We start from the raw sequence: 12724 nt of genomic DNA on the forward strand, positions 1-12724 counted from the left end.
ATCATGAGATCACAGGATTCAGGGCTGGAAAGGACCTGAGAGACAGCTTAGTTCAATCCCTCCATTTTACAGATGAAAACGATGTGTCATAAAAGAATTAAATTGCCCAAGGTCACACAGCAGCAAACCAAGTCAGGATTGAAACCCAGGTTTTGGGCTTCATGTCCAGTGCTTTACCCACCACAGCAGGCTGCCTCTTCTGCTTTTGGGGGGCCAGTGCTAATGGCAGGCAGGTTATCCTTATAGGCTGCTTGTTGAGCCATTTGCTCAATGCTTAGGAGAGCTTCAATGGGGGGAAGGGCCCGGCAAGCTGAGAGCTGAGCATTCCCACTGGAGTGCTCGCTCATCTTGGCAGAGACACTCCCAGTTCAAACCATTTGGTTTCTTTCCCTCCCCTTCCGGAAAACAGAGCTAATAAAAGCACTAACCTAGTTCTTGGGGTGGTCTAGTTGTTATGGGTAAAGCCCTTTTGAGGATGAAATTCTCAATTTAAGTGCCCTAAATTGTGCCTTAATGGTAAGGGAGGATGTGCCAGATAGAAAAAATCCTTTTGAGTTCAGAGCAATTTAGCTGTACTCTGACACCCTGAAGACCCTGATGGGACTAGACTGTCTGGCATTATGTCAATACCTGATGGAGATACTTCACCAGCTCTGTCATCATTTTGTCACTGTGTACCATTTTCCTAATATGAGAAATAATGATCCCCAGCTACTGGCCTGGGCAGCTGAATCATCAGTCAGAGGAGCTGGGAGGTGTAGCCTAGAGCAGAAGAGACAAGCGTCACGGTCACTGTTTTCAAGGGCTGCTGTGTGAAAAGGATTAGGCTTATTCTGCTTGATGAGCAGGGGAGCGAGGTGCAGCTCAATGTAAGGAAAATGACAATGACAGCTGAAGTTCATATAGCACTTACTATGTGCCAGGCATTGTGCTAAATGCTTTACAAGTGTTACCTCATTTGGTCCTCACAACAGTCCTGGGAGGTAGGTGCTGCTCTTTTCCCATTTTACAGATGAGGAAACTGAGGCAGAGGTTAAGTGATTTGCCCAGGGTTACTTCACGGCTAGTGTCTCAGGCTGGATTTGAACTCAGGCGTTCCTGAGTTTAAAAAAAAAAAAGTTCAAAAACTTCAAATGATCAGCTATCCCAAAGTGGAATTGCCTGTATTAGGAAGTAGTGAGTAATGGGAACATCACTGAAAGTCTTCAGATGTAGAGATAACAAACTCTTGTAGAAGAGATTCCCCCCCTTAGGTACAAGTTGGACCAGACATCCCAAAGACCCGTGCAGCTCCATTATTCTGGTTTTGTTTGTCCATTGATGGTGTCTGCTTTCTTCTCTGAGGGGCCAGTCTGCTGTTTGCATTAAGCTGGCCAGCACTTTCCTTAAAAAGGAGGTGCACAAAAAGTTTTCTCTGTGGTGAAAGGGTTGCTGCTGTTCCTTAGTCAGCATCAGCTAGCACAGGACATGCACATTGTAGGATAGAAGAAACCAGCGATCCTAAGGATGGTCACAAAAGTGGTTCTAGCTAGTGGCCCATAAAGGTGGATGGTACAAGTTCCTTGCACCCTTTTCTCGCTGCCTCTGATCAGAGCTCCACTACTAAATCACAGGGATGCTATTCCAAGCTTTCATTTCTTACATCTGGATTGCAGTACCATGATTCAAGCCAAGAATCACATTTTATGAAAAGCCTTTACTGCCTTTGGCGTTTAGGGAAAGAAAAAGAAAAACACCCACAGAATGAATAAACAAATAAAAACCCAGAAGGGTTCTGATCTCCCTGGAGCAAGGAGCCTGGGAGTTTGACTCCTGGGTTTTCTTCCTAGGTCTCCTTGCTGCTGTCTTCCTACTGTGCAAATCAAGAATCTTCGGTTTGCCCATTGGAAAAAATGAAACTCTGGTCATTTCCCAGAGTTCCAGGAGATTGGATTCCAAGATGAAAGGCTTTTAAGTAGAAATCAATGTTCTCAAAATAAGGGGTGGAGGGAGAGAGGGAAGAACAGATTGGAACTACAGATTCTGAGGATGAGGGAAATCTGTACTGCTAATGTGGCCTCCAGCATGACAGTGCAGAACGGTAGAATAGGGCCATGAATGGCATGTTGGACTGGGGGTCAAAACAGGCTCTAAGCCCAGCTCTGCTATCCTGGCTGTGCAATTCTGGTTCGGTAGATAGAGTGCTGGCCCTGGGGTCAGAAAGACCCAAGTTCAGGTGTGACCACTTACACTTACTAGCGGTGTGACCCCAGGCAAGTCTCTTAACCCTGTTTGCCTCACTTTCCTCATCTGTAAAATGAGCTGGAGAAGAAAATGGCAGACTACTCCAGTATCTTTGCCAAGTAAACCCTAAATGGCATCACGAAGAGTCTGCCATGACTGAAAAAAAAGAACAATAAACAACTCGGGGCAAATCACTTCCATTGAAGAGTTTGGGAAATAGGAAAATTGAATTAGGCTCTTTCCTCATGGAGGTTACAGTCTACAAGGGAATAGACTTAACAGCAGGTACTCTAACAATAATAAATGTTAAGCGCCTGAAACGAAAATGAGGGGCTCTCTGGGGTCGGAAGGAAGGAAAGAATGGCCACGTAGGAGTTGGGGAAGACTTTTCAGCAGTGTCATATGAACTGGGTTTAAAGGATGGGGAAGTAATAGTGGTGGAAACAGTCTAGTTGTCATGGTCAGCATATGGAGGTAGAGCATAGGGCCCATGCTATGGACAGAGTTGTCCTGTTTGAGCTGGAAAGATAGGGTGGTACCAGTTCATGGAGGGCCTTGAGTGCCAGGCTAAGTAGTGTCGACTTGGTAGGTACTGAGGCTTTTAAACAGAAGAATGATATGCCCAGATTGATGCATGAAAATGAACCTGGCAGCTGCATAAAGTGGCTTGGAGGAGGGTGGGGCCAACGGTGGAGGTGGGAAAACCAGTTAGGAGCTTATTGGATAGATCTCGGGGATGCTAATGAGGTCTGGCATTAAGGTGGGAGCTGTGCGACTAGATGGGAGACATCGAGGCAGTCTCTGAGCCTCTTCTGCAAAATGAGGAGGTAGGACTGGGTGGTCTCTGACAGTGATTCTAGTGCAGAGATTCCTTGTTAAGTATAAATTAGCCTCCATGTAGGGGGGAATGTACTTAGACTGAAGGTGGTTGGGCTTTGGAACACGAAAGCCTGAAACGTATCTGCTTTGTGAACTGACAGAGGAGCAGGAAACATCCGACAGGCAAAACAGCACCGTGTTCCAAACCTTGTAGTCATCGGAAAGACCAGGGTTGCAAAAGCCTCTGGCTGCAGTCCTCACAGCAGGCAAGAGGCTGAAAGGATAAGCAAAGCCTGGGTCTGCCAAGGACCCATTGCCTTCACTAAGGGGGTAATTCGTACATGACAAAACCCAGTTCTAAGCTGTGGATTGTCCCCGTCTAAGACAAAATAGTCTTACTTCTCTGGTCCCCCACCAGTCAAACAGGCGGGGATTTATCCAGGGCTCTGCTTTCTGCCTTAGGGCAGCCCACTTCCTTTTCAGTTGTTTTGATGTGTGGGATGCGGACAGTGCCCTCAGCGGCATTTGGCATGGGGCGGGGGGCATGGGTAGAAAAAGGACTTGCAGCTCCAGACAGACCACCTCAGTCAGTTTGTTGGCTAGCGTGGATAGGCTTTTCTTCCAACTCCCCCCTACACTGGTGCGTGCGTGTGCGTGTGTGTGCGTGTGTGTGTGTCTTAATACTTGTGCTTTTAAGATGAATAACAAACCCGAGTTGCATTGGTCTTTGGAGTCCACAGCCAAGCTGACCACATTCTGAAACGAACCCTTGTTTTGGAGTAGAGCGTCCCACACTCCCACTGCCTGTAGCCTCCGAGCTGAGGGATGGGGAAATGGGAGCTCTTGTCAGAAAAGGTCACAGGAGTATGATCGTTTGTGCAGTGCTGGGACCATTATTTCCATTTAGGAGGCAAAAGGGAAGAGGGAGCAGACTGGGAACCAGTTGCATGCCATTTAATTACCAATTTTGAGCCAGTCCAAGTAGAAGATAACGTGATTTTATTTAAATAGCTCAGTAGTGTCAGTTGTCTTTAAAAAAAAATTTTTTTTAATCCCAAACCCATGAAATACTAAGGACAGATTGGATAGTGACCAAGGAACAAACACAATTATATTGATAGAATCAGTTGGAGGAACTGAGGACAGAAGGTCATTTGGGAACCACTTGGTTCCTCTTAGGATAAACAAAGTGCCCATTTGTCATTTGGTCTGAAGCTGCATCTCTGATCTCACTGGAAATGAGGATCTACAGTACAGAAGATTAATTTACATCTCATGGATGAGGATAGGGGTGGTCATGGCCTTTTGCCCACATGTGGAAAGGGAGTCCGAGCCACAGTGGAAAAATACCACAGGACAAACAACTGTACGTCTTTGAGTTCAAAAAGGGACGTGTAAGATGAACCATCAATCTCTTCTCAACAGTAATATCTGTCTTCCCTCGGCAAGCTGTTTCTGTAGCCTAAGAATACATCCTAAGCAGATCTGGTTCTTACAAAGCTGTGAGTCCTTTTAAAAAAAAGAGGAAAGAAAAGAAAAGAAAAAAGAAACAAAACCAACCTTTTTGAACCTTCTTTCAGGCCTTGCAAATAGAGACAGCACCTAAGCCTGCATGTACTGGCACTCCCAGGCCTTTCCCTTAGTCTGCTGAATAAATGTCTCAGCCATCACTAGCTTTGCATGAAACAACCCCAAAGTCCTGTTAACATTGTGAGTGGGAAGGAGGCCTGCTCCTCTGCGGTAGGTTTTTCCCTAGCCAGCTCTTGGACTGCATACACTGGGCTTTCAGAGATATGCATGCAGCTGGATCTCATAAGACCACAGGGCAGTTCCTGAGCTACACACAGGAATGAGAGCTCAGACCAAGTCAGAGGATGGGACATTCCTTGCAGTGTGTGGCCAGCTCCTCGAAGCTGAGGTGCTGCTAGTCACCATGCCGTGTTCTCCATGGTAAAATGCACTGCTCTTTGAAGCAGAAAGCTCCCCCTTGGGCTCCTACGTTCCCTGAGAGCGTTTCCTACACAGGTGGAGGCGATGCCTGTGAAATCTGCTGGTAAAACGATTCTGTGGGTTGCAAATCCCGTTATACCGTAAAGAGTGGGAGAAGATCGAGTCGGGGCTAGATTCAGATTTGAAGAAAAGAAATAAGAATAAGGAGTATATCTTCTCCCCCACCTCCAAAGCCAAGAGCAGGATAGTTGCCCCTGTGTTTCATATAGTTTCTGAGGTCATATGCTGTCTTCATCCAGCATCTTATTGATGCCATCACAGATCCGTCGCAGGTGGGAGCGGTAGGGCTCAGAGGGTCCATATAGAGCCGCCAGGAATTCAAAGTCTGCAAAGTGGTTAAAGACGTGGTTGATACGAGAATGGGACTTGCTCGTCAGGTGTGTGTTGACAGCCTGGTGCAGCAAGTCGCGACACTCGTGGAGGGTGGTGGCCATGACCCGACGGTCAAATGTGAAGTCTATCTGGTAGAAGCTGACTGCTGTCATGGCCAGGTGGTGGACCTTCTTTCGAAAGCGTTCCATCAGTGCCAGCTCTTCTGGGCTGAACTGCCCATTGCGATAGAGGATAGCCAGCTTCGTGACGATCTTGATGAGGTCCTTAATGATCTTTTGAGCCTCCTTGCGGTTCCGGGTGAATTCCTTTGTCACCCTGTAGAGCTCATCCAGCACCTCACTGCTTGTGTCATCAATGAACACGCTGGCCATAGTCTTGGAGGCCATCTTGCTCAGGAGTTTCTTCTGAGCCTGTAGGGCAAGGTTCTTGGTGCTGAAGGTATCCATGTTTGCTAAAGGCAGGAGGAGAGAAAGAAAGAGAAAAGCACATGTGAGTAATCATCCCTCATACCCCAACTGGGAGTTCTCTAGCCAGCCTTCCCCCCGATCTTGGCTGGCTGAAGAGTCAGGGGACTTGCTTCAGTGTTCTTCACTTTCATTTTTTTGTGACATCATTCCCCTCCTCCCCCCTCCCATTTGTAAAATAGCTCTATTTTACCAGCAGATTTCACAGACTTCCTAGCTGTGTGACCCAAGGCAAGTTATGTATTCTAGAAGCCTGTTTTCTCCTCTCTAAAACAAGGGCGTCAGACTCCATCTCTGATTCTTAATGGCCCTGACAATTAAGAATCCTCTAATGACTTCTTAAATTTTTTTAAAAAATAAAGATATTTCATTTGTACCTTTTTGGCTTTATGTCACTGCAATTTCCTTCCCTTATTAAAAAAAAGAAAAAAAAAGAAAAACCACCTGATGTATCAAGATAGCTTTTAGTGTAAATGACATCCTGTACCCATAGGATTCTACTTTTCTGAGGAAAGGTGGAAGATGCCTCTTTTCCTCTCCAGGACAAAGACTAGTCATATTAATAACTTCATCAAGGTTTTTTGTTTGTTGAAAAAAAAAAAAAGCAAATGGCTAGGTGGTAAAGTGCAGTCAGAAAGACCCTAGTTCAAATTTGTATTCAGACAATAGTTGTGTGACTTTGGTCACGTCATTTTACCTGTCTGCCTCAGGGATAATAAAATGTGGGGATAATAACAGCACCCACCTACTTGGAAGACTTGTTGTGAGGATCAAATGAGATAATATTTGTAAAGTGCTTAGCACACTGCCTAGCACACAGTAGGCACTATATAAATGCTTATTTCTCTCCTTTCCCTTCCCTTAAAGGAAATTAATTCAGTTTGACAATTGGAAGGGACAAATAAAGAAGGATTTCTTTAACAGCAGGTGTATGGTGGGGGGTGGGGGTGAGGGTGGGTTGTAAGTATTTTAAGAATTGGAAAGTAATTTCTTTGTTCCAGAAACCTGAAAATGACAAGTTGAAGCTTTCGTCGCCCATGGAACAGGAGAACTGTCTCACTGTTTAAGAAAGGCAATCCTAACATCTTGGGCATTCAGAGAAGTCATCATCTCCCCAAATATCTGGGGGACCTTGGAATTCTAGAGACCTTGGAATGATTCTTGAGTCTTCTCTCTTGTCTATACTCAAATATTCATTCATCTGGCAAGCCTCACCAGTTGACTCTTCCTATACAAGATTTCTCCCATCCATCATCCCTTCTTTCCACTCTCATAGCCACTACCCTACTGGAGGCTGTCATTACTTCTCATCTAGACTACTCTCATAGCCTCTTAACAGGCCTGCCTGTTCTCTGTCTTCCCCTATTCCCGTCCATCCTCCACACAGCTGCCCAAACAATCTTCCTAAAGCACTGGTCAAATCAAATCAGTCCCCTGCTTCAAGAAACTGCACTGGCTCGATACTGATTCTAGGATAAAATTTGAACTCTTCAGCTTGGCATTTAAAACCCTTCACAGTCTGACTCTAGCCTCCCTCCCTTTCTAGACTTATTTCACATAACTCTTCTTCATACACTTTTTTATATTTCATCCAAGACTGTCTACTTGTTCTTCCCCAAATGTGGCATTCCATCCTGTGCCTCCATGATTTTGTGTGGCTGTTCCCCATGCCAGAGACACACTCCCTCATTTCTGCTTTTTAGAATCTCTAGCTCTCTTCAAGACTCAGCTCATGTGCCACCTTTCCTGATTCTTCCTAGAGTTATTCCCCTCTCCCTCCTCAAATTATGTTGCATCTTACCCTCTGGTAAAACATAAACTCCTTGAGGGCAGAGGCAGTTTTTCATTTTTATCTCTGAATCCCACACTGCATACTGTGCATTTAATAAATTCCTGTCCAACTGGAAAGAAGCAACATCGTCCCTATGGGCATTTGTAGATTACCTTTTGGCGGAAATGGTTAAGATCATCAGAACTAGGACTTACCATAATAACGTAAATTACGATAGTAAGTGACTTTAGAGTTTAGAAGATCACAGATTTAGAATTAGAAGGGAGTTCAGAGGTAATGTAGTACAACCTTCTCATTTTATACATAAGGAAACCAAGACCCAGAAAAGTAAAGTGATTTGCCCAAGGTCACACATATAGTGAGTGGCAGAGCCAGGATTCCAATTCAAGTCTCATGTCTCCCAGTTCAGTTTCAGCACTCTTCACGATGCCTTGCATTCTAGTCCATTTTCCAGATAAGAAAACGGAGGCCCAGGAAATGATAATGACTTGCTCAAAATAACTGTTCTTGTTTTTATAGCACTTTGAAGTTTTCCACACAATCCGATAAGGCAGATGGGGGCAAGAATTATCTTCCTTTTGGTGATGTCATCTTCCAGTCACACACACACGCTATCAAGCATCAAAGGCAGAACTTTCTAACCCCAAGCCTCAGTGCTCCTTCTGCTATACAATGCTAAGTCTCCTCTAGGGGGAGGAGGATTGCTACCACCACAGCCCATCTCCATATGCAAGCAGGGGTTAGTGGAAACAGCATGGGATTTAGGATCAGAAGACCTAGGTGTGAATTCTTGCTCTGTTATTTGCTACCTCGTTGCTTATTTCTTTAATTCCTAGTTTCTCCCTCAAAGTTCCTGGTTCAATAATGAATTCAATCACAGGATGGCACACCCAGAAGCCAGTGCCGTTCTGTGGGCACTGCCCTCTGGGAGCAGCCCATGTGTTTTTAGCAGCTGTGACCCAAGGAAGCTTGTCATGAAACCAGCCAGCCAGAAAGGGTAGCCTGATCTGATTTGGGTTATGATAAACTATTTGGAAGAGTATGTGCAGTAACCATCTTTCTTTTGTGTAGAGATGGGGGACTGTGGGTGTGGAATATTATATATACTGTCAAATGGGTCTCTACGTGGGTTAGTTTTGCTTAACTATTTTTCTTTGCTACAAGGAAAAGCTCGTGGGTTGGGGAAGAATGGGAGTGAAAAACAAAAACATCCAAAAACTTTTAAAAATAAAATAAAATTAAAAAAAAAAAAAACAATGACACAGACAAGCCATGTGTAAATCACACAGGATAAGCAGGCATGGCTAGAATGCAGTCTTCCTAGAATGAAAGGAACATTCAGATCAATGTGATCACAGAAAGGGCTTGGTTCTTGGTCAGTCTTCAAATACTTGCTGAATACATACTGTGCACTTTTGGGTCTGCCTTCAAGGCTTGTCAAGGGATTAGATTCAGCAAACCCATTACCCCAAACCTAAAAACAGAGTCAGAACCTCTCGCTCATAGACTTGGAAAGGAGCTTGTCGATAGAGGCCAATCTTCTCATTGTATAGCTGGGGAAACTGAGAACTTGGATGGGGAAGGACTCCCCCAACTACTTAGTGACAGAGCTGGCCCAGAACCCAGCTTTGCTGGCCTATCCAGGGCACTTTCCACTGCACTACACTGTGGGAATAGATGCACTTTCCCTCAATGCATTCAATTCCTTTATTATTCCTTCCTCCAATTCATTCAGGATGAATTTATGAAGCACCTACTGGATGCAAAGTTTTGTTTCACTGAGTCCTAGCATATATGGAACCTTGCATCTAGAAGATGCTTCATAAATGAGTGTTAAATAGATGGAAGAAGGAATAAGTCCTTATAGTCTACTGGAGGAATACTACCAGTAGTATGCTTGTAAGTATTTAACAACTGGCTCTCCAGAAAAAGAAAAGTTTGAAGAACACACTTCTAAGTTTAATTTGCATTTTCTCCATCACTTAAGTCTAGACAATCAACAAAATAGTAAAACAAGCCATGAGCCTCAATTTGTATTGTTTGCCAACTTCCAAGGTGTAAATGCTCACCCCAAAAGTTTAACAATCAGTTCTTGTCAGCCAGTTTGAGCAGGGTCCAGCACCACCCTGGGCATTTACATAGATAAATAAATATGACTTAATTTGAGAGGCATGAGAAAGTGGTGAAGAACTAAGGAGCTCAGGGAAGGCTTTCTGTAGGAGGTGGCCCCTCAGTTGAGCCTGAAGAAAGCAGAGGATTTCTAAGAGCCAGAAGTGAAAGAGAGTATTTCCCACATGGGAGATGAAGGGACAGAGGCTCGAGATGGAACTCCAAGGTCAAGGAAGGGCAAAAGGAGGGTGGTTTGGTCGTAATTTGTAGTTTGCAAAAGGGAGCGATATGAAATGAGCCTGGAATGAAACGGAAGCGAGGCTGGAACCAGATTGTATCTTACTCTTGTTCATCCCTCTTTTTGAAGAGGGCCAATGTCATCACAGGGTGATGTTGTGACTCGGTGAATTAGATTTAAGTGAGGCAGAGCTATGCAGTTGGCAGCCTCACTTGGTATCCCAGAGTCATTAAAGTCCAGTGGCAAGACAAAAGTCAAGACCACTGATGATGGTCCGGGATGCAGCAGATGACCTTGGCAAGCTCTCAGCTCCGCACGTGGCCTTCATGGATGGCCATTGGAACAAATTGTTCTCATCTGCCCCATTACTCACCACTGGGGGAAATCTTCACATGCTCAGGGTAGACGTGGCTAGAGGGAATCCTGAAGTAGGGGAGTGACAGGTTCACACCTGTGCTTTAGGAAGGTGATTTTGGCAGCTCTGTGGAGAGAGGATTGGGAAAGAGAAGAATCTGGAAACATTCTCCAAATGCCTAGATCTTTTTGTGTTTGTGTTGTCTAATGAGTCCAGGCTATGGTTGGTCAGAAACACAGTCCTGGTAGTCATGAGGTGAGAATGAGAAACTGAACCCTTTTCCACGGTTCTGAGTGGAGGTTTGTGCTAATGATCTTCGGGGCAATAATGTGCGTTTCTACTGAACTTTTTAGGTTCATAAAGCACTTTTCTCACGATGACGCCCAGGAAGCGGAGTTCAGAAGATCCAGACCCGGGAGGGCCCCTCACCACTGTTTAGTGAAAGGGGTTCTTCGACTGGGGTACGTGAACTTGATAACTGTATTTCACTAGAATTGGTTTCCTTTGTAATCCTCCGCATTTTGTTTTGTGCATTTAAAAACATTTTTCTGAAAAGGGGTCCCTAGGCTTCCCCAGTCTTACTGCCAAAGGGGTCCAGGACAGAAAAAAGATAAAGACCCCCAGCCAAAGTCCAGCCCTGTCCTTTTTCAGGAGGAACCTCAGAGGGAGAACAAGTCACACTGCAAGTCGGACTTCTGACACTGAGGCTGGGGCTCTTTTCACCCCATAATAGAGTATCATAATACCCCCTTGTTTTATAAAGAAAGGAAGTATGTCCATGCTCCCTAACTAATTAGTGATAAGGTTGAGATTCAGACAAAGTGGTCTGAACTTCTCTGAACTCCGAATTTAGGCCCCTTTGCCACACCACGACAGAGTGCATTTTTATCCCTGTTTTGGAGACGAAATAGGCCTAGAGGAGGCCCTAGCCACATAACTAGGTAGTGATAAAGGCCAGGATTTGGATGGAAGGTCCTGATTCTAGGTTGAACCCTCCTTCTGCTATAATTAATAGATGGCACTTTGCACTTAAAGTGAGAAACTCTCCTTAGTCATCCAGAACCCCAGCCCAGCAGATAGATAATAGGGAATCCTCCCTGGACCCCAGAGCTTGTTGTAGATTAGCCAGCTAATCAGAATAGAGCCACCAAGAAATTGATTGTGTCCATGCTTTTCACAACAGAGTTATTTATGGCTTTCCAGAAATGCAATGGTTTGTCAGCATTCCCTTTGATGTGAAAATATTGATTTTTAACAGTGTGAACTTTGGACAGAGGGCTGGCTCCCCCTCCTAATAAAGAGCAGAGAAAATGCAGGGGCAGCCCTGCCCTTGGCTGGCAGTAGGCAGGCCGGGGTTCCAAAACAGGGACCAATCATAGACTTCGTAGAGGAGGAGGAGAAGGAAGCACAATTCATGTAGTCAGGACCTTGGCGGTGACCTAGGCTGCCTGGGGTCTATTTCTGGCTTTGCTATTTTCTAACTGGGTGACTTTGGGCAAGGCTCTCCATTCTCCAGGCCTCAGTTTTTCCATCTATAGGATCATAGATTTTCGAGCTGGAAGGCCTTGTAAGAGATTATCTGGTGCAACCTCTTTATTTTCCAGATGAGGAAACTGGGGCCCAGAGAGGTCATGGGCTGCTTGTCCAAGGTCACACCAACGGCAGACTTGATATTCAAACCAAAGAATAGCATCTTCTTATTCTAAGGCTAGTGCTTATGTTGCTGTTTGGTCATTTTTCAGTCGTGCCCAATTCTTTGTGTCCCCTTTTGGGGGTTTTCTTGGCAGAAATACTGAAGCGGTTTGCCATTTCCTTCTCCAGCTCATTTTACAAATGAGGAAACTGAGGCAAACAGGGTTAAATGACTCGCCCAGGGTCCCACAGCTAGTAAGTATCTGAGGCTGGATTTGAACTCAAAACTTCCTGACTCCAAGCCCAGTATTCTATCCTTTGTGCCACTAGTGTTTATATCACATTATAAAATGATAGAAAAAGAGACTGTCTTTAAAGTTTTTGTAGAATGGAAGCCCTTGAGGGCAGGGAGTCTCATTTTTGTCTTTATATCTCCAGGGCTTAAGGACACAATGCCTGGTATATAAAACACTAATAAATGCTTGTGAACTGATTATTCCTCTGACATCCTGTGTTCTAAGGGTTCTTCCAGCTCTGACACCCTGTGTTCTGAGGCCCCTCTCAGCCCTGATATTCTGTGTCCTAAGGGCCCTCCCACTTTTGACATCCTGTGTTCTAAGGGCCCTCCCACCTTTGACATCCTGTGTTCTTTGAAGGGCCCTCCCACCTTTGACATCCTGTGTTCTTCTAAGGGCCCTCCCCCCTTTGACATCCTGTGTCCTAAGGGCCCTCCCACCTTTGACATCCTG

The 12724-nt window shown here is 45.0% G+C and overlaps 1 protein-coding gene across 4 annotated transcripts in view; it reads right to left on the reverse strand.

Moving 5' to 3' along the window:
- Window positions 1-3981: 3981 nt before the first annotated feature.
- The window catches only part of TNFAIP8L1 (TNF alpha induced protein 8 like 1), a 31956-nt gene continuing 23213 nt past the window's right edge, over window positions 3982-12724 (reverse strand). For 3 of the 4 annotated variants that reach the window (XM_027850993.1, XM_027850994.1, XM_027850995.1), the window contains one exon: window positions 3982-5836. In XM_027850993.1, coding sequence (XP_027706794.1) covers window positions 5271-5836 — 566 coding nt within the window. In that variant the 3' untranslated portion in view covers window positions 3982-5270. Of the gene's footprint in view, window positions 5837-10361; window positions 10470-12724 lie in introns of all 4 variants that reach the window. The other variant, XM_027850998.1, reaches the window with a different exon arrangement.

The sequence above is a fragment of the Vombatus ursinus genome, unplaced genomic scaffold (genome assembly GCF_900497805.2).
Source record: "Vombatus ursinus unplaced genomic scaffold, bare-nosed wombat genome assembly UNPS02009173.1, whole genome shotgun sequence".
Lineage (NCBI taxonomy): Eukaryota > Metazoa > Chordata > Mammalia > Diprotodontia > Vombatidae > Vombatus > Vombatus ursinus.